Source organism: Nicotiana tabacum, chromosome 23, assembly GCF_000715075.1.
Source record: "Nicotiana tabacum cultivar K326 chromosome 23, ASM71507v2, whole genome shotgun sequence".
Lineage (NCBI taxonomy): Eukaryota > Viridiplantae > Streptophyta > Magnoliopsida > Solanales > Solanaceae > Nicotiana > Nicotiana tabacum.
The window spans coordinates 108737359-108760495 of record NC_134102.1 but is presented as its reverse complement, the minus strand read 5'-3'; the positions used below and the strand labels follow the sequence as shown (position 1 = coordinate 108760495).

Here is a 23137-nt window from a genome sequence, read left to right as displayed (position 1 = left end):
AAACCATTTACCTTATTTTCCATTTTTTCGTTCCATACAAAGAGATAAAAACAAAGGGGAGCCTTTGCGTAACTGGTAAAGTTGCTACCATGTGACCAGGAGGTCACGTGTTCGAGCCGTGAAAATAGCCTCTTGCAGAAATGCAGGGTAAAGTTGCGTACAATAGACCCTTATAGTCTGGCCCTTCACTAGATCCCGCGCATAGCGGAAACTTAGTGCATCGGGCTGCCCTTTTTACACCGAGATAAAAACCTTTTATTTTTACAAAAAATATCCATCCTAGACATTATAAAGTAAAGAATCTAAAGTGAGAACATAAGAAAGCTATGAAATGGATTGCTTATCAACCTAGTATTCAGTCAAAACTAGGAGATGGATCTTGTTCCTTCCAATGCCTTAAATTATACTTTTGTATATCTGTTTCTGCCGGATTGCTTATCAACCTAGTATTCAGTCAAAACTAGGAGATGGATCTTGTTCCTTCCAATGCCTTAAATTATACTTTTGTATATCTGTTTCTGCCAAAAGGTAAAACTTACATTGAATCTGACATGGGGGTACATAAAGATGAACAAGGGGTCATGCCCAGGAAAGTCAGGAGTTTCCTTTACACAATAACCAGATATTTTCATACCTGCACCCCGTGAGGTTTTTAGTACAAAAACAGATATTTTCTTAATTATCTTGCTGATCTAGCTTGTCTAGAGTCTCTCTAAATGACGCCCGAGCTCATCTCCATACAACCTATTATCATCTATAGATGAGAAGATACACTACAAGCAGCAGCAGTATATCTTCTCTAATGATAAGCTCAAGCTGGTATCAAGTAACACATTTCATTGTGAGCCTCAAATGATTGTATCATCCAAAAAAGCTAATCGTAGAGTCAACGTGTTGGTATCACTCTCTCCAGAAGCAGCTTGGCCTGTTGAAATAATTGGAAAGTTACAAGTCTAGAGCTCCAATCAGAGTTGATTACAGCTGATGTTCAACTTGATTCATATCCTAGAGCTGCAAAAATGCTGGTTATTGTTCTGCTTTCCAACTCTCTATGGAAAGTCAATACTTGTTATTGTGCAACTGCACAACAATTTCTCAAAACTCCCTAAGTAACCATGGGGTAATCTTGATGCATTACTCCATCTTCTGTTCCACTCTCCTTTCTGAGTTCGCCAGTTTCTGGTAAGATAACCACCCTCTAAATAAATGAAACAACCTGTATTGGCAACTGCTAAGAACACCCCCATCATTCTCATCCTCAGAAGTGCTGTCTTCATCATTCTCTGAATCATCCTGGGATTGATTATCCTCTTTTTCACCTCTCCGCTCTTTGTCATCAAAGCCATTGGATCTGCAGATTGTGTTTTCCAAGAAAATGTTAGCCCAAGTGCTCTTACAGTGTAGGAGTGCTAGAGTATTCATGAACATAGTAGACACTTCGGATGTGCAGTCTCAACAAAATACAGGGTGCAACTCTTATGATGTGAAGCTAAAGTGAATAACCAAGCTTACATAGGGAAAAGATGAAGCTACAAACGGAAATTCTTGACAAGAAAGGTCCAAACATTTCACACTTAATGTTTCAACACATACTTAGCTATAGTGTTAAACATGATTCCACAAATCGTTTGACTTCACCCGTAGGTTAAAAAAGCCAACCTTTTGGAAAAGTACGACCTCCTCCCACCAATCCCACACAATCGCCAGAGTAAAAGACAAGCCAAAACGGGAAAAATATAAGAAATTCTTCAATCCTAAAGAGCTAAATAGTCTAGCAGCCCCTCCAATTTTTCATTTATAGAAGTAATTATCCTTACAATAATTTCTTTGTCCTTTAACCCATTACTGCAAACTCTGTACTATACTAGCAACAAGTAGAAGACAATACTTCTGATTTTTTTGTTGAACTAAAAAATTCAGGACAACAGCATCTCTGTATTTTCCCTTTTACACCCTAAAAATTTGATAGAAGTCATATATGAGTCAAATGTTCTTTTTCCATGTCAAGACCTCTTTAATTCCTTCAATTTCAAACATCTGAATGGCTGAAAATGCTTAAAGAGATTGGGAATCCTCTATTTCTACTCTGTTATCAGTTATCACACAAGGTAGACAATCATACTCCCTCCCATTTACTCAAATACCACCTCAAGAGTGATGTAAGTTGTGGTAACAATATTATTATTGCATAAACGAGTGCATTGCAGGATATAAAAGACATGAAGAACAATTACATCCGCAGAAAAGGATAAGGATGAAGTCGATATTAGAGAACTTACGTGCTGGGTTCATCAAAATGACGGTCCCCTCCTTCTGGTCGCATTTTTACCGGATTGTAACCAATGGATACATGTCTTACAAAACTAAGCTGCAAAAAGAGAAAAAGAAATGTAACCAATGGATACATGTGTCACAAAACTAAACTGCAAAAAGAGAAAAAGAAATATATGTTAGAACATCGATTGTATATTCAAACAGTTTCACTTGCACTAACACAGAACAAAACATCGTTCTTGCAAAGGAGAATTGTATCTCATGATGGCAAGATGAGACTCCACCTAGGACCTCTTTTGGCCACAGTTGGTTCTTGACAATTCTACGGTTTACTTAATTAGAGGAGCAAATCTAGTAAAAGATACCACAGCTTCTGGAAACAGATAACTGTGCAGATTTGTATACCCTGAGCAATCAATTCTAATGTCATAAATTATCTTTACTGTCGCCCCTCCTCTTTTCTTTTTCTCCTATTTTTTTTCGTGTGTGTGTGGGTTTTGGGGGGGGTTGGGAGGTAGGAAAATCCATATAAACCAAGATCTTCATGCAGATTAGTTTTGACATTCTTATGAATCAGTCATCACAGCTGCATAAGTGCATGTCACTGATGTGACCAACCAATAAAGAAATGGACATTGGGCCTAACTCAACCCCAAAAGCTAGCTCATGAGATGATGATTGCCCAAGACCATATAAGGAGTCCAATTTCCCTTCCGGAAGCTGATTTGGGACACAAAAATAACTTTAGAGGATCTCAGGGTGACCTATATCTAAAAGATCTCAGTCTGACAAAGGAATGATTCCCTTTACCAAGTAGCCAATATGGATGCTAAAGGAAATTCTCATAGAACAAAAATCTAAGGTGTTAAAAGAATCTCTGTTTGGCTGTTGTCTATGCTCAGTTTACACCAGATATGCTGATCTCAATGGTTCATCCATCAGAGATTTATTAGCTTGAGAGAACAGGAGAGTAAAAGATCTTTTCTTTCTGTTATTTGGTCTTGGCCATCACCGGAAAGTAATACTTCATGATCAAAAAGAGAATTAGCCAACCAGATGGACCGTGAATAAACTTATGTGGGCTAGTGAAAACATTAGCTGCAGAAGGTGAAGGTCCTAAAATTATAAAATCTAAAGATTCTACAATGCCTGGGCGTTAGATAAATTGAATGATTTTAATGCCGTTTTCAGTCTAATCCTATACTGTCTCCTTTTTTCAGATTGCAGATTCCATCATTCCAATGTATTGGAAACACGCATACACCATAAAAACATATAACATTATATGAGAATAATCTATCGCTAAACTTCCTACGACATAGAATAAACCTCATCGCCATCCTTGATCCCATAGGTTCCTATTAAATCATCATCAGTAAGTAGCTTCTGTCCGCAATAACTCAGGCAAAAATGTCCCCATACATGTAACCTGCAACAGAGTCAGACTCAAATTAGGAGTCGTGTGAACTTCGCAATTTGGTACCTTTTTACATGTTCAGAAAGAAATCAACTTAACTTTTGAACAAGCTAGCACAGAAGTTGTTCGTCAGCTCAAATTTTGAACTCCAGTTAAAAAGTGGGAAAGTAAGATGGAAATGTAAATCAACAATTAATGAATGCAGTCTAAGGAACATCAGACCAGCCAAATGTTCACTATTGCCTGCTGCGTTTAAGAAGGGGATATGGAACAAGGAATCGGTATTTAAAATCCACTAACATCAATATCCCTAATGATTGAAGGAGACAAACCACAAAACCACTTGAGATTTCTTTTTTTTTCTTTTTCTTTTTGGTTTAACTAGTAGGAATTTATATTAAGTTCCACAGTTTATCTTCCAATGTTGCACAATCCACATAGCTAGATAAACAAAACATATTTGAATCGAAATGGACCACAGCTATAGATTCCAATGTACAGAATTCATGATCAACAACTTATTTAATTTTTCCTTTGATGTAAAGTATTAGGAACCCTTTCTAAAGCACTGCATCAGGCTAACAAAACCAAACTTATGTGGAATGGCTAGAAACACCACAATGCTCGTTTGTTGTGTAAATTCCTAATATATTCTACGAATTTTTAACAACTCCTTGAATCCTATTTACCACCCCCTCCCCTCCGCCACACATCACAAAACTGTCTAGCATTTGCTATATTAGCAGCATTTCCATTAGCAGTGTGCATACCATGAAATCTTGCAATGGCTGAAGGCCTCTTCCACCGCCCATTTGAGATCTTCCACGCTCCCATTTCTAGCCACTTCAATATCTACAAATCCCATAATTCAATACATTACAAACCATCAAAAATTCACACATATGCGTCAACCCAAAATATGCATAATTATACGAAATGTTACCAAAAGAAGAGCCATCCAATTTGAGGATGGTAAGCTTAAGGGGTTCCTCAGGTAACTTATCATACAAGAAAGGTGCTGCTACACAAATAAACGATCCGTTCCTTCTTAATGAAACTTTAGGGCTAACATCATCTTCCTCCATTGTCTCTAAGGTTTGCATGACTAGTATGCAAACCCTCAATTAAACTTCTTCTTATTTCTGACTTGTACATTGATTCATTACCACCATTTTTTTGTCAAATGTTTTTTTTCCCTTTTGTTTCAAAGGGGTTTGGTTCTTTGGTGAAGAATTAGGGTTAGAGTCTCGTTTAATTGGAGGAGATTCTCAAAAGAGAAAGAATGTGATAGAGGAGAGAGGACAGCAGTTATTTTTGCTGATTTCAAGTTTTGTAAGGAATAGGACGACAGTTATTTTGGTTCCCGGAATTAAATGTTTCAATCACGCACCAAGCCGAGCGTGTTAAACAAATTTGCTTCTTCTCGTTTTTTTTTTAATCGACATAGTAATATATGAATGCCCTTCAAATTTCCAAAATGATTTGGTGGCTACTATTAGTTGTAGGGATTTTGAACTTTTTTATTTTCTCCAACTTTCATTGGTTCAAATTCCTTGTCGTTTGAATTAATCTTACGAAACTTTTTCGTATAGTATATGCAAAGTATTTGTGAACCAGCAATAGATGCGTTGCTAGTATTGGTACTGGGGTATACATGGACCGGGTTTGTTCGATTTTTATCAAAATTAAATCAAACCAACTATATCGGTTTGGATTAGTTCGGTTTTGTCGGATTTTTTGTTACTTAAATATTATTTTAATCTTACTTTGTTAAATATTTGATAAGTAAATATATATTTAGTAAAAATATAAAAAATTGACTAACATATTATCGATTAAAATATTCTTATGGGAGAATTCTATTAGTAACACATAATAGTTATTTTTTAGTCGTCTGATAATAAATTTTCGTTGATGTACGCTTTCAGGTTAACCGAATTTAGTAATTAAACATAAAAATCAATATGATACATAAATATTAATAATCACTTCACATTCGAAAAAGATATAAGAATTTAATAGATCTTAACATATGATATGAATATAGAAGAACAAAGAGATAGACGCATTTCACTAACACTTGATAAGAAAATGATCATACAACCCATTATTTAAGGTCAATAAATATGGAACACTTCATATTCTATTAAAATATATATCCCGCAAGAGAATCTCAAATATTTCTAGATATTTTTTAAAGAAAATTCTATATAAAATCTTAAAAGTATATATAAAAATTATATATTTATATGTCGGGTTGATTCAAATTTTTTTACTCAATACCAAACCAAACTAAGTCGGATTTTTTAATCGGTTTGGTTTGACTTTTCGGTTTAGTGCGATTTTTCGGTTCGATTTGTATACCACTAATTGGTACACCGAAGCTCCTAATAAAAGTTTCTATTGGTTTATGACAACAGAGAAAATTTTGATTCGCCCAAAGAAAGATAGAACCTATGCACCATAGAGTGAAGGGAAAAAAAGTTTCTAATGGTTTATTTTGATTTCCATTTACCTAAAACAAGTATTTATCATCTTTTTCATGTTACCACTCCATTTTATAATGAATATAATTACTTGTATTTGGCTTTAAAAAAAGTTAATAGTATAAAAATTCTTTATACAGTCGTTATATAAAAGTTAAATATTTGCCATCTGCAAATCAATTTTCCACTTTCTTTTTCTCCTTTTCCTCCGACAAGCCGGTCTGCTATTTCTAAAGTTGGATAGAAGACCCAGTTGATCTAAAATGTATTGACTTCCTGCACTCCTATTTGCCAACCAAGTAATGTAAATATTAAATTCTCTCGTAGAGACTCATAAGATGGACTAGCAGAAAATCGTGACAAACACCGCAAAATACATGAATTAATAGGAAAAAGAAAAAACAAATTGCCTAAGAAAGGCATCATACATCTAACATCGTAGGGGTCACAACTTGCCCCATGAAGAATCTCGTCAAGCACTGGGTTTAAATTACAATGTGTTCATAAAAAGAATGTCATTACTGTGTACATCTCAAACTAATTAAGTTTCCCTCGTCCTTGTGGCGTAATTCTCCTTTTTAGGGCCCTGCAGTGCCAAGATTCGGTCCTGCAACAAGCTACAATCTTTACAGTAACATTATGTCAACAGAAATTTTTACTACCCCGATGAGGATCGGATACCTGAATTACCTATTAAGGAAATTACACCTTGCAGCGGAGTGTCTCTTCAAGCATCACATAATTTACCAATACAAAAATGGGGTAAAAACAATGCTGCAATAATAACTTTTCCTGGAACGATCATATGGACATTATCAACAATCACTTCCCTATGAGTTTGTAGTAGGCGTAGAGACCAGAGCCAACAAATCCCAGAAGCTGCCCAAGTACATTCAACTGAAAGCAGATATCCATCTACAATGATTAGCAGACAAAATAGAACGGCAATCACAGAAACAGCAATAGTACGCTCACCATATCAAATGGAAGCCCGCCAAAAATGAACCATCCTAGGGAGATTGTAAAAAAGTCCTGCATAAAAGGAAGAAAAAGCTGTAGTAGTGATAGAGACTCATCAATCACTGACATTTTAGCTTCTTTTTACTCGAGGTACATGTCAAGTTATATAAATGGAAGTCTCGCAAGCATAGGACCTTGGTTGGAAAGTGGACTCAAGCCACTTACCAAAGTGCAACCTATCTCTGCTGAGAAATGAAAACCCAGAAAGAAGTTCATCTTTAAGAGAATCCTATAAGTGCAAACGCCTGAGCTAACTGAGCTTTCAGCTGGCTGCGATTAGCACAGCTCAAGTTCAAAGGAGATAAAGATTGACAGCCAGCCCAGTATAGTGAATAACTCTCCCTTCTTTTTTCACTTTCATATTAGAAGTGCCACCTGCTGTTTCACAAAAAACACAGGGAGTAGATGAAGATTTAAAGGTGTATAGGGAATTGCAGGGCAAAGAGGTTCTGGGCAGTAGGGCTCTGAATCTTGTTTATTGGCCCCATAGCAATTGGATCACTTTTTCTACTCTTCTTTAGAGGGGTTTAGGAAGGGCAGGAGGAGGGGGCCAGAGGTTGGTAGATCACCTCTTCAGTTTGCTACGAAACTTTCGACTGAAAGTGCAATCTGACATTTTTGAGTAAAGGTTCAGTTTCAAACTTAGATATTTCCGCATCACAAGCCTCAAGGACAACTTATCTAAATTTCCATCAGCTCCGCAGAAGAATCATGTAGCTTCATGCTCAACTACAACTACATAGAAATGAGAAAATTTAGACAAAGGACATGAGCTATTTTTTGGTATGTTTTAAGAAAGTATATCTGCAAGTTATCTATTGAATTACTACAAGGATGATAATCCAGTAATAGTAGCCTAATGATATGAGGCTATTCTATAAAGCTGGCTTCTGTGGGACAAGGCGATAAGTTCAGCGATTTTGTTCTCCTTTGCCATCACTTTGGGGATATTGGATGTAGCTGATGGTAGGTCAAGATTATGGCAGTTCCAATAAATTGAAAAACACAACACTTAAATCCATACTTAGAAGTTAGCATCTTGTTCTGCTAGGTATTTGATCCTCATATGAGTTGTACATCCATCTTTAAATTCCAAGTATTCAAATGAGAAGTTATAAGACCACAATACTCTTTAATTCTTAAACAAGAAATCAAGGATTAATGTGATACGTTCAACCACATGCATGAGAGGAAACGAGCACTGGATAATTGGTACTATATCTCAAGAGGAAGGTATGATGGACAAAGGCTGCAGGCCTCTTAACTGTTTTTGACACATCTTCCTCTAACAACTCTTAGCTAAAGCTGATAAAAACAAAAGCAGGAAAATCTAGAAAGAGAATCAAGTGACGAAGGTTCTCCATCACTTTATATGGATATTGTAGTAAAATTATTCAGAGTAACAAAAGGTAGATGGAGCAAACCGTGACCAGATAGAGATGTGAATTTTCCATTTGATAGTAGGTAACGTCAAAGAATTCTAACTGTAAAACTAGTTTCAATTGTCATTTTGTAAATAGGAGTCCTTCTATACACTGTTGGCAGAATTCTAACTGTTGGCAGAATTTACATCAGTGATTGAAAGGGTTGAAAAAAGATTAGCAGGCTGGCAGAAACGGTACTTGTCAAAAGGCGGTAAGGAAGTGCTTATTAAAAGCACTTTATCGAGTATGCCCACCTATTACTTGTCCTTGTTGCAAGAATAAACTGGAGCGGCTTCAAAGGAATTTTCTTTGGGATGCGGCGGATGGAACTAGAAAGTTTCATCTAGTGAATTGGAAGACAGTCACTTCCCCAAAGAAGTGGGGTGGACTTGGAGTAAAAGATCTTAGGGTATTCAACAGAGCTTTGTTGGGGAAGTGGCTGTGGAGATTCGGGGTAGAAGAGCATGCTCTATGGAGGGAGATCATAGTAGAAAAGTACGATTCGACGGGAGGGGGTTGGAGGACCAAGGCAATCACAGCACCTTTCGGGTGTGGCATGTGGAGGAGCATCATGAAGAATTGTGAAGCCTTCAATGGCAACATCACTTATAGGGTGGGAGATGGAAGGAAAATCAGCTTTTGGAATCACAAGTGGTGTGGAGAGGATACGCTGAGGGTCTCTTTCCCCACGTCTTCAGAGTTTCAAAACAGAAGGAATTGATGGTTCAACAAAACAGAAGGAATTGATGGTCCAACAGATTCACAAGGAGCATGAAGGGGGTAGTATGAGACCTCTCATTTAGAAGGAACATGCAAGATTGGAGATTGCGGAGCTCCAAGATTTGTTGGCACTACTATATAGGCAAGACAGGCCCCAGCCATCTTGTGATTCTTGGAGATGGGGGTTACGTGGCGATGGTTTGTTCACCGTAAAGTCCTTTTACCAGAGTATATTGGTGAGAGATGAGGCTACTTTTCCCTACTCCTCGATCTGGATTCCTAAGGCGCCCACGAAGGTGTGCTTTTTTGCATGGCTAGCGGCGAGGGGAGTGATCTTGACTGCTGAAAATCTGCGAAAGAGAGGAATTACGCTTGTTAGTTGGTGCTACATGTGTAAAAGCTCAGGGGAAGAAGTTGATCATCTTTTGTTGCATTGCCCTGTGTCCTCGGGTTTGTGGAGGGCAATCCTGAATCTTTTTGGTGTTCAATGGGTGATGCCAAGCACTGTAAAGGAAATGTTATATAGCTGGGCTAGAAGAAGCACGCAAAAGGCGTGGAAGTTCTCCCCGTTAGCTCTCATGTGGATAGATTGGGGGGAGAGAAATAAGAGAGCTTTTGAGGGGATTGAGTCTCCTTTTTCACATCTTAAGAATAGTCTTTTATCTTTGATCGCTTTTTGGTGCACTCATATAGCCCCTACTTGTGTAGAAGATTGGGCGTTTTTTTGTAGAGAATCATGTTTTGATGTAAATTCTCTACTTTTTGGTATACTTCTTGTATACGGGAGTTCTTTCTCCCTTTTGATTAATACAATTTACCTTATAAAAAAAAACTATACTAAAATTTATATTATAGGATCAAATTACAAAAGGAGTGGGCATGTCCACTCATAGCTTAGCTTAAGGAGGTTAGGCACCCCCCCTCCCCCCCACACACACACCCTCTTTTTTTTGCTTGCTTAGCAAAAGAAAAATAAGGAATATGCTCCCTCTTCCATTTTGTAACTGTTATATATGTTTTAATGAACATGCAGGGGTTAGAGCCTAAGCCTCCACCTATTTAGGTGGATTTATTTAAAAAAAGAATTCCATTAGAACAGAACTTCAAGAGATGCAAGGTTCACAGAGATATCTTTTACCCTTCACATGTGGGTTATCAGCACCCTCTACTGCGACAAGCCTTATGAGGAGCCCAGGTACTCTAGAAATGACTATTCTCCAGCAACCGAAACTTTGTGAAAAATAACAAAAAGAAGAGCTGAACGTGCTAGAAATTCTTACTATTCATTAATGGCTAGTCCTAGCTTAGGATGATGAAATGGCTAGTCCTAGCTTAGGATGATGAGATATTTTAATTGGCATTAAAAACCAAAAACTTGCACACTGGGGAGCCAAACCTCAAAATTACATCCTATGAGCAAGAAACCTCTGGTCAGCATGCAAGGATGCAAGCAAAAAACAAAATCTCCTTTCATTTTCTCAAAATAGCACAATCGCTTGCAATCGTGCACTCTATTCAACTCCAGTTGCAACAAAGCAAAGTATTTGACTACCTGAATTATGGACTAGGATTCCTCCACAAGACCACAAACATCTTTTGCCATTATGATACTTTGCACTTTCTCCAATTGGAGTATCGACCCAGCAAGGTGAATCAGAAAGCTTAATAGAATAAAAAGATTCATCGGAGAACAAACCTTCAAGTTACCACATATTGTCTGTGTGACGGCTGAATTCAGTGTTGTATTGAGAAATATGCAGTAGTTCAAGAAAAATGCCAATATGCAAGACATAAGCATTACGGCCTGCTCATAAAAAAAATAGGAGAGTCAAAACACAGCAATATGACATCCCATTAAGACATTTATAAGTAGCAGTTAAATGTCCAGCAACAGTTGGAAGGAACCAGGTGAGAGTATGCTAGTATGAAAATGGTGGGACATATTTACATTGAAAACAACATTAATGTTTGGAGCAGGATTCACTCTCTATGCTTTTCCTTTTAACCGAGGGAAGCAAAAATATTGTCCCAGAGCTGGGAGATGGGGGAGTGGGGGAGAACACCTATGACTTTGAGCTCCCCAAGAGACAATGTGATGAAGCAAAGTGGCCTATCACATTATGTGGTGCAGGAAAATATTAATGAGATAGTAAGATACCGTAACTCAAGTTAATCGTGAAACTTACCAGGAAACCTGGTGAAAACAAGTAAGGAAAGTTCATTGTCAGTGCCAGGTCACCTCGAATAAGTGACCAAACAAGTAAGAGAGGTCCACAGATGATTCCTATTAGAGGTAAAAAGAACAAAAAAAATCAGAAAACCAGAACTAGGATGAACAACAAGGATGACTAATAGAGAACAAGAGCAATACCATTGCACCACATAAGGCCAAAGCTATTGAGGCCACTTGATTTTCCTGGATAGCTGGAAATATTAGAAAGGACCAAAAAGATATCAACCTGAAAAGAATACATGACAAGGCAAAAACATTACCAATCCGCGCTATGGTTGCAAGGTATATTGCCGTTGTGATGTTGGATAAGAAGACAACAGCATAGCCATAAAAGTCAAATGACAAGTCCCGAGCTCCAGCGACAAAAGCACCAAACACGATTATCACCACACTGGTAATGTTAGGCGATGTTTTGTTAGAGAACGAGCGAGAAATATGCTCACGGTGTTACTCAAACTATGTGCTTGAATGATGTATGATCAAGAGAACCCTTAACAGAAGAAGCAAGAATAAAACTTACGGAAGGCAGGCAACAATAACTTATCTTCTTACGGGTCGATTTAGAAGTGTAAAAGGAGAATCCCAGGGGTCGTTTTGGTTACCAAGATTAGGAAAATGGTCATGGTATAAAATTCAATAATATCTTATACTGTGTTTGGTTAGAATTTTATACAACAAACTTGGTATTATTTTGTGCCGGATCCAACATGGGATAACTCATACAGGGATTAACTTTATGGGGATAAAACACCTAAAAACAAAAATAACTTTGACTACATCTTTCTATTCTTTATTTGCTTTTAAAATAAGGGTAAATTTGTAAATTTTTACATTATACACCGTATATTTCATTTTTAATGCAATGAACCAAACATCTGGCAAGCACTAAATAAACCAGTGATTATAAATCCCTGTATTACCATCCTTGGATTATAATCCCTGCATAACTTTGTCAGTGAAACCAAAGGGGTCGTCTGGTTTGAAGACAAATTATGCTGGGATTAGTTATCCTAGTATTATTTCTTATTGACTGTTTGATATGTTGTACTAATCCTGAGATTGTCAATTTTACTACTTATCCGGTTACTATTCCACCCTCTGGCAGGTATAAGTTATCCCGGTACTTTTTTTAGTAACCAAACAAGGGATAAGGTGGTACTAGATTTTTATCCCAGGATTATTTTTGATTATCTATCATACCAAACAACCACTTAGTGTTTAAATGATAAACCCCTTAATAGACCGTTAATACTAATTACTAGAAATTTAACAGAACTGAGATAAAAGAGAAAATTAAACATTCTATTCTTTCTTGCAGCTTCCAGCAGAGCACAAATGAAGCAACGGAATATAGCGATATATTTGGCTCTCATGTATCATACCATTATGCTATTTAAGGCTGTCAGGTTAAGCAACCAGTTTTCAACTTTATGCATTTAGTCAGAAATCTCATTTCCCAAGGTCATAAGCCTCGTTTCAACTTTAGGCATTTTGACTCGGAAAAATTTCATTTTTCCCAGAGTTATAAATCTTGTTTCTGGAAGCAGAATGAAGGAACAACTGAAACATTAATCCGGTTCCTCTCGTCACTATTTTCCATATTGAGTTTTACTTCTTTATGGGAGATTGTTTAGTTTGTTGAGAAAGTCCGCTGTTGGTGAGCCAGATGATTTAATAAGAAATCTCGGAAGCAACTCCAATTCCTAAATCGAGAACACGAGAGAGAACGAAATGAATAGAAAGTGAAACATTAATCCCAGTTATTCCTCGGTTTTAAAAACTGTGAGAAGTTAAGTTTTAAATATTCTTTCCTAATATTCTGATCCCTTGATCAGGAACTTTTCCTAGTTGTCTATCTCAAGATCCCATAGTATTTTTGTAGACATAGCTTCTGCAAAAGAACTAACTAAAAGAAAAAGGAAATCTCACCTTCCAATAACAGGACGACTGTACCTCTGACCTGCAAGAATGGATTCCACAATCATTGTAAATACAACAGTTGTCCTCCTAAGAGTTGTGTACATGGGTACATTTACTCCCCGAACAGACTCCATCGTAACTAGCTTTCAAGGAGAACCAGAGACCACATAAAATCTTTTGGTGAGATGCGAACTCCTGACCTTTGAGGAAATAATAAGCATAAAAATACTAAATGAAGCAATTACCATGTAGAGAAGATAGGTCACAGCAACGGGTGAAGTATCAATCAGTGTCTTCAGTGGTACAAATGTTTTAAAATTGTCAGGTATTACCGGAGATTCACTCAAATGAAAAGAAATAAGCTTCAACCGTCTTAGGAGATAAAGAAAACAACATGAACATATTATCTGCAAATGACAGGAAGCTAAATATATCAGTTTGGTGATGCCAACTGATATAGAGAACTGCTTTTGAAAAGCACGGAACAAAATAACTCCTGTCAAGTACAAGTCTCACAACTCATTTAGAAATATAATACATTATATGGAGATATTACTAAAGTAAAACAGTATATTTAATAAACCATGTAAAACTTAAGAAATAAGCCAGAGCCTTTGCATGATGAACTGACAATCTATTTAAAGGTCATGAAGACAAATTGCTTAGATTAAATGTTTGCTACCAGCTGCAAAAAATGAATAAATAATGTGTGGTACAATGCTGAGACTGGCATCCCTGTTAAACCAAAGTCTCTAGGTACCTGACAGAGTGTGATGACATTTGCAGATGGGAAGTTGTATGAAGAAAGAGCTGCTTTATTGAATAATACCAAGAGAACTGCAAGTCAAAATCAGGTAATTTTGTAAGCATCAAGCAGTGCCATAAATGACTATGGTGAACTTCTCCAAAAGAACAAGATGAAACGTCCTTAAACGCAAATGGGAAACCACAAGGAAATATATATTATGGAGAACCAAAAGGTCTTTGATAAACAATAGGACTAAATCAACTTTAGGACTATGATGCTTAGAAAGGTGAAGCAAAGGGATAGAGCAAATAACAGGAAGTTTCTATAATTCGACCTGACAGAATCAAAATTCAAGACGGGCAACTATACTTCGGCACTTGACTTTGAATTTGAAATTCTTCTAGATGTATATGCTTATTGCTACCATGCATCATTACAAGACATCAGTGGCTATGTCTTAATTCTTGTCATTGGGGTCACATTATTAAGTGTTTGATTTTTCAACTAAATGTCCTAACATATAATTTTAGTACCGAGTGGACTCCACTGACCTCACTGTACTTGAATTAACATTGACAGTGCAAGAATGGACAAAGAATAACATCCAGAAATGGAGCTCAAAGCAACGGCATGCGATGAGGTCTTCGTTGACTCTTTATCTTCAGAGTCCTCATGTTTTGATTCAACAAGCAAAGTCAAAGGTAAACCCTAATTTAGTATGTTAAACAATGGAGTCACTAGACCAATCTGAAATCTTTTAGCTTTTCTTTTTCCAAATACGTGATAAACAGCAGATTTTAATCTGCGCACTTTAAGTTGTAGAATATCATTAATATAACACTGACATCTAGACATGGATTTACCACCCACAAAAAAAACATGTTAATTTCCCACTACGGTAGACATATTTGGACAAAAGTCGCATCCGGAACGACATAAATATGATCTATTTGTCTGAATCATGTAGCATGAGATGTGCCAAAGACACAACACAAAATTTTTATATATTTAATATTAATTGCTTATAATGCCTAGAAAGACAACTTTGGTGGACATAAAAGCTACGATTCCAAATAATACAAGTGTCCATCATAAGTTAATAACTTTATAGTAAGTTTGACCTTCCTTATCCAGTTACTTTTATCCCATGAAGTCATCCATTTATAACACGAGTGGACTTGACAAAAAGCAAAGCAAAGGAAAAGTCGAGTCTTCAAACATGTCTATCATTTGACAACATGCGACATTTTAAGGATGCGTGAATACACACTATTGGATCATATGTATACAGTGTCCAAGATAATCAACACATTTTTGTGTGTAAAAGTGCTAAATAATTTAAAGAGTAATGATGAGGCCTGAGGGTCTAAATCCAACATTGCCAAGATCAAATGAACATGTTAATGATCAATTGGTGCAATTTAAAGTCAGAGTGGCATTCTAGATGGTATGAGATTGTGCATAACTCTTTCATATCCAACCCCCAAAAATCCCTCCACTATACAACGAGGGATAAATTCATCCAAAAGAACATCTGATCATGCCATCAAAAGATGAGCAAGCCGACAAGCATGATAACTTTTTATACAACTGAGGAAAGAAAAAAATACTCGAAAAGAACCAACAAGAATGGCAGTTCTTCTTTTAAGGAGTTAGAAAATACCTAAGGCATTTGATGTGTAAGGCACATAAAGCTCAACATTTCAAAGATATTGAGCTACTAATCCTATTTAATAACAGTGGTATATTTACACATTTAGTACTTGGATACATGGTTTTCCCTTGAATAACACCAAATTGGAAAGAGAACTTCCTATTAATAACACCATGCATGAATCAAAAGACAATTAGGAAAGGAAACACCTTATAATACTTCATTTCATGACGAATCACTCAGCCCTCCATCAACAAAAATAAACTCTTTATTTGAATTGGACAAGTAGAAGCAACTCCCATGCTAACTCTAACGATTGCAATTTCAACTAGTTTGTCCGATGTGATAGAGAAAGTCAAAATTCAACTGTTTAATTAACTAACGGCCGTAGAACACTAGGTTCCATAACGAATCACTCCACTCACGATCAACAAATAAACTCTCAATTTGAATCGAACGTAATAAACAGATAAATCAACTCTCTTCCTAGCTCTAAAAATTGCAATTTCAACAACTGTCTTCAAAGTATAGGGAGAAACTTTAACAATTGCGATTCCTCAAAAAACGAAGCAAAATTTCAGAAACGCAACTTCCCAATTCAACAGTAACAGATACGCTAATATGGAGGGAACGAAGAAAGAGGAAATATTCATACCAGCACATGACATGTAAGATATAGCAGCATAAGCACCGCGTTTGGTCATGGCCGATCCTTTGAAGAGCTTCTCCTCCGTTCGCGGCGGCGGTGAATCGGCCGCCACCGCCGTCGTCATTGGTAGTAACGGACTGTTCTTCGCTGAACTTGAAGCCATGATTTACACGAAATTCAGATCTCTCTCTGTGAATCAGTATCTTTCAACAACTACTCAAACTGCAAGTTGAATAGCTGATTGATTTTAATACTCTGATTCTTTAAACCAAGTATTTAAACTGATTTGAAACTCTATATTCTCAGATATATTCGTTTTTTGAAGTTTCCACAGATTCAAAAGCAGCCCTTTATTTATTTTCTTTTTCTGGTTTTTGGTTCGTTTGGTTTCCATAGAAGCTTCCCTTTTCCCATTATTTCCCCAATTATGGGAATTCTTTTATTTTTGAGAATTAAAAATATAATGCTGATAATTGTCATATGATTTCTTTAAGAAAAGTTTTTTGGGTCGTGGAAAGAAATGACATACTAAAAATTGAATTTTACGACAACAACAGCATAAATAATTATTACTCCCTAGTTTTTAGTCGCCAACTAATTAAATTTGGTTATATAAATGCTCATTATTTATTTTGCATTTTTGATTCATTTCTACCATCTTAATTCATTCTCGTCATTTATAAGATTGTTTTAGGACTAACATTTGTGAATGTTTTTAAATTAAGAACATGAATTATTTGATTTGGAAGTGAAGAATGTAGAAGCTAATAGGATACCGATGGTTTCGAATCTCATTTGCATAATTAACTAAAAAAGAGTTTTGAGCCTAAAATCACATTTTGATAGTTTTTATAGCAAATTGATAAAAAATATGTGTCCATATCGTCGGGGTTTTCCCAAAAAATATTTTTATAAACTAATTTTTTTAAAACAAAAAGAGCGATAAAATTGATGCGTAATTGATAAGTAAAACTAATTAATTTGATTACAAGAGATCTTCATTACATAAAATCAATACAAATCGATTAAAACATTCTAATCCCTACAAGAACATAATTCAATATCCAATTTAAGAATCGATATTTGGTAATTAGAAAAGTTTAATTTAATGATCATTTAAACAACTTTAGTGAGAATGAATATGAAATTCCTCTCAAAACTTTCCTTTATCAGTATTTTGTTAAAGTTTTCTTTATCTTATTAGCTTATTGATTCAAGAATATTAGCCTCTAAGGGCTGAACTAAACAATTGATGAGACAATGACAAAACAATATTCAAATCCAAGGCAAAACAATAAGATGATTTTCTGATGAATAGAATTAACAAATACATGTTCCGATAAAAGGATATGATAACTGTTTCAGTTTGAATACCACCGTATAAGCAAAAATATTTAGCTTATATACTTTTTAATGAGGAGAATAATTAGATGACAAGTACAAAAATTCAATGTTCACAACTCCTTTGTCAAGTTCGATGGTGGAACCAAGATTTGAGCACAACAGGGTACCACTGTATGCTAATCACTAGCGATAAATTAAATTCGGCGTGCAACTCTTTGAAAACTTAATATTATGATGACATATCGTTCAAGTATAAATAAAAAAAAATTCTAAAAAAACAGAAATCACTGAACAAAGAGAGATTCCTTCGCAAAATAGATGATATGGAAAGTGGAGGTGTTTGATTAAGCACGTTTGATCGAGACAAGAAGTGAACTTAAATGCCTAACACAACCACTTCTCCATCTACCTTTTTGTGTTTGGGGCACATCTTAAATATTTAGGAGATCCCATATATATGAACAAATATATGTAACATATATATATACAATATTTTTGTCGAGGCTAACGGGTCCCGTGACCCCTCAACCCTTAACCCCACAAAGTAGGTCCGACTCTGTTCAAGTTGCATTTGGAGAAGTCCTATACTGGTCAAACTCATCCTCTACGTGGTCAGATTTAGACGACCATGAATCAACCAAAATATTTTGGGTCTGCGCTGACTTTTAGTCTTTAGATGCGCGTTTGTATTCAATTGCTTATGAAAAATGGAAATTATTAGTTTTATTTTCTTTAATTATCTTAAGCATATTCCCCGTCTTGTATCTTCGATAATGGACTCAGGGTAATTATTTGGGTAAAATTTAAAAATAGGCAGAGTTACAAGTAATTGAAAAATAGTCACAGTTTCAAAAGTAATCGAAATTTAGTCACTTTTCATGTAAATATAAATCTGAACAAAAACACTGTTCAAAATCCGAAAAATATTCCAGCATAATATATTGGAGTTCGAATTTTTTACATGTGAACTTCCAGCATACAACAACAACAACCCAGTAAAATTCCACTAATGGGGTCTGGGGAGGGCAGTGTGTACGCAGACCTTACCCCTACCCCGAAGGAGTAGAGAGGTTGTTTCCGAAAGACCCCTCAGCTCAAGAAAACAAAAAGGCAAAAAGGCAAAAGAAGACAATATTAGTATCACCACATCAATCATAGAAAAGATAAGAACACCATAAAATCCACAAGAAAGATACAAAGCAAAAGCGATAGCTAGTTAATAGGTCCTTCACTGAAAAGCGAAATAGTAAGACACAACATTGCCACTAGCTATCTTAGACAAAAACCCTACCTGGCTATCGCAGACTAGAATTCCAGCATAATATACTGGTCCAGCATAATATGCTGGAAGTTCATACACATGTGCATCAATCTCCAGTATATTATGCTGAAAGTTTTCGTGTTGCAGCAAAATAGTGGCTATTTTTCAATGACTTTGCAAACGTTGTCTATTTTTTAATTACCAGTCCGAAAACTGGCTAGCCCGTGCTATTTTCACTAATTATTTTGATAACATCAATATTTCATTCTAAGGTGATATATTAGTTAACAACTTAATGTATACTCAATAAAAATATTATGTCCAAAAACCTCATTTCTTATTGATTTATGTGATATACTTTTCACTATAAGACATTAAAAATTATAGACAAAATTTAAACTCTAAAAACTTTGTGAAAGATGATTCATTTAACAATTCAAATTCATATATTCATGTGATAAAATATACTTCTATCAACCTAACTTAAAATAATTAGTTTAAAACATCTTTCGACCCAAACCCCTTGTCTCTTTTATTTCTAACGTTTTTGGTCGCCCGAACTAAATATATATTTAGCCGCTCTAGCCATATATTTTGTAGCTATTTTTTTTTCTCAAGCCTAATTTGGATCACCTCCCTCACCCACTCAATCCATCTTGATGCCACAATCGCGGGGATAGGATAGGGAATGGAAAGCAGCGGTATGGAATGGGCATGACATCTAGGACTTAGCTATAAAATGTAGCTATATTTTTTAGAAATATGCAAATTGGGTAATAAAAAAGAAATATGGCTCTTTCTTAAATGAGATACTTTGGGCTGCCAGGCAGTGTAGATTTTCTAATTTTTCATGACAAGGAATTTTCAGAAATGACTATTGTTTAGTGACTATTAACTTCCTATAACTATCATATACATAATTACTTTCCGTAGCTACTTTTCAGTTGTTATGGTAATGTATTCGATGTATTCGAACTACTGTATTCATGAATACAATAGCAAAAATCGGCTAAAAAATAGGATAACCCAGCTATCAGCCATTGTATTCACATGTATTTATACCATGTATTTATGAATACAATGTAATAATAGGTCTCTCAAGTTGGGAGGTAAAATTTCCTTAATGAGAAATTTTCAGAAATGACTATTGTTTAGTGGCTATTAACTTCCTATAGTTATCATATATATAATTACTTTTCGTAGCTACCTTTCGGTTGTTATGGTAATGTATTCGATGTATTCGAGCTACTATATTCATGAATACAATAGCAAAAATCGGCCAAAAAATAGGACAGTCCATCTGTTAGCCGTTGTATTCACATGTATTCATGAATACAATGTAATAATAGGTCTCTCAAGTTGATTAATAGCGAAAAGCTACTAATTTAACGGGATACAATCCTAATATAACTCACCTAAATCAATTATAACACACATCATTATCAATCCAATTAATGTGAAGATTTATCAGATGCTAAACACCAAAAATCATAACATTCTTCAGAGTTTCAGTCCCTTTTTTTTTTTTTTTTTCTAATACAGTTTTTTTTTCCTGACATTGTTCGAGGTTCTGCTCAGAATTGATACAAGTATCTACAGAAATATTTTGAAATTCAATTTTCTATATATGAATACATCATGTATTTATGTCAGATACAACCTGTAATAGTAACCTATTGCCTGCATATTTCATAATAAACCTAGTACTTGTATTTTGTTGTATCTAATAGGTGTGTTCAATGTATTCAAGTTTATTTTTGTATTCATAATATTTTATTTATTCCTAATATATGGTATTACTACTTTATTGAGTATATTTCACTGGTTGTATTCATTGATTTTCTATTTGTATTGAGAGTATTTTACTGTATTTCACTGTATTGTTGCTTTAAATACAGATGGATAAACCTATGTTTAAAATACAGATTAATACAGTTAGATTGAATTCATAACTAATTGATGAATAACATCAAAATGATAGAACTAACAATGTATTTAAAAATATTATTATAAGAACTCAAATACATATAAATACATCTAAATATAACAGTCAAAAATCACTGTACAAAAATCAGTGTATACCTTATCGAATACATATAAATACAAGAAGAGAAAATCACTATACAAACTAAAAATTAATGTATGCGGACTCGAATACATATAAATACATCTACAATTAGGGTCATTGCGTATTTTTATTCTCCTTTCGGTTTCAATGGTTGCTGATGAACCTGCAAATACAGGTTCCTCTTGAGTGATTTGTAAATCGAAAGATGACCATTCGAAATTGAGTGCTTTAATGGGTATTCTGCAGAAAACCTAACAATGGTGAATATTTTAAAAAAAAAACTGTTGAAGTGAAAAAGAAGAAGTTTTAACCGGCCAAAAATCCAAAAACTTTAGTGGTGAGTGATGAAAATCTGTGTTGATGATTTACGACTTGCACAATTTCATAGTTTTTGACAGAAGTAAGAAATCATGAATCAAAAGGGAAAAAGTTTGGTGTCACGCCTCCACATCTTGTGGAATTGGGAAAGAACAATTTTGAAAAGAATATTAAGAAAACTTGTAGGAAATCATGAAAAAGCTCATTATTTTCATGGCTGAAGAGTAGTGATAACCATGAAAATTATGGAAAAGCTCACCGTCTATCTGAGGAAACCAGTTTTCTGGTTCATATAGGAAAGAATGAGAGAGAGATCGTGGAGAGAGAGATAATAAGATATTATGCATGATTTAGGGAGAGAATAAACTAAAAGAATGAGAGAGAAAAATATTAGACATCATATTTAATGGCTTAACAGTAGGAAGTGACTATAAATACATATTTTGCTATAAAAACTAAAAGGTAGCTATAGAAAATAATATTTTAAAAGATTTTTATTTATAATAAATATGGTGTAAAGCTTTGCTATATGATGTAAAATTTCCTTCTCAATATTCCTTTCTTTGGTCTATGTTAGAACAAAACCATCTGGACCTCCATGGCTCAACACTTGTTCTCAGCTTATTTGCAAAACTAGCCTTTTTGGAGTTTATATTTAAAAGTTGACTATTTTTTCAAACTTAGATCAGTGATCTAAAATTCGAAAGTGACCTATCTCTGAGAGAAATCGAGCGAAGAAGTTAATTGTTCTTCGTTGTGGGTTTCAAGCTGATTGTTCTTCATTGTAGAAAGATATGCAAGGAGAGGGAGGGAGAGCGTGTTAGAGCAAATTAGGAAGATTCGGAGGAATAGATTTTATCAAAATTGGAGCCTAAAATCAAGGGATACATGGTTGACTTAAATTGCTACACAACGAAAAGTATTGTTAAGTTTAGTAGTAATAGTAATTGTTTGAAACTATTGAAAGTGCCTATTAAAACTGTAAATTAGCGCTCGCATATCATCATGTGAAAATTCTTTTTTCGAAACTATCTCACATAAAGTAAACTCGACAACTAATCTATCTATATCTATCTATACTATATTAAAAGCACCAACACCCTTAGCGAAATATCTATACAATTATAATTCAATTGTTTTAGCCAAGGCACATAAAACATAATTTTGATTAAAAAATATGGAAGCATTATATTGAAGTGGTATGAATTTAGACTTAGCAATTGGGTCGTTCTTTTTTCTTTGAACAATAAGGACTTAGAATTTGAAGTATATTCAAATTTTTTGTCCAGTTTTATTGTCTAAATATTAGGAAATAATCAAATGATAATTTTTTTAAAATGTGAAATTGTTTTAAACAGTAAAAATATTGATCAATATTTTGTACAAAGAAAAAAATAATATATATTTATATATAATAAGATAACGGTCGAGCTAAAAGTTTACAAGAACTGGTAATAATAATCGAGTTCGGATGCCTATGTGATTACTCAGGTATGAATAGAATAAGGTTACGGTTTTGAAGTCCCGTTAACATGAGTAAAACATGAATAATTTTTTTTAATTTTTGGTAAACTATCTAACACAAATCGTGTAGTAATTAA

At 35.0% G+C, this 23137-nt stretch overlaps 2 protein-coding genes across 2 annotated transcripts; both read right to left on the bottom strand.

Annotated features, from left to right (window-relative positions):
* Positions 1–477: 477 nt before the first annotated feature.
* On the bottom strand, positions 478–4995 carry LOC107791169 (uncharacterized). Its single transcript, XM_016613182.2, has 5 exons — positions 4635–4995; positions 4462–4543; positions 3604–3703; positions 2280–2368; positions 478–1351 (listed from the first exon to the last, which is right to left on the bottom strand). Exons 1-5 carry the CDS (start codon positions 4792–4794, stop codon positions 1135–1137), a joined length of 648 nt encoding a protein of 215 aa, XP_016468668.1. The 5' UTR covers positions 4795–4995; the 3' UTR covers positions 478–1134.
* Positions 4996–6531: 1536 nt separating this feature from the next.
* LOC107791168 (UDP-N-acetylglucosamine transporter UGNT1) lies at positions 6532–16972 on the bottom strand. Its single transcript, XM_016613180.2, has 10 exons — positions 16552–16972; positions 14255–14331; positions 13740–13901; positions 13504–13637; positions 11835–11965; positions 11713–11757; positions 11528–11625; positions 11038–11145; positions 7153–7209; positions 6532–7074 (listed from the first exon to the last, which is right to left on the bottom strand). The coding sequence occupies exons 1-10, from the start codon at positions 16706–16708 to the stop codon at positions 7000–7002; spliced, it is 1044 nt and encodes a 347-aa protein (XP_016468666.1). The 5' UTR covers positions 16709–16972; the 3' UTR covers positions 6532–6999.
* Between the last annotated feature and the right edge of the window lie 6165 nt (positions 16973–23137).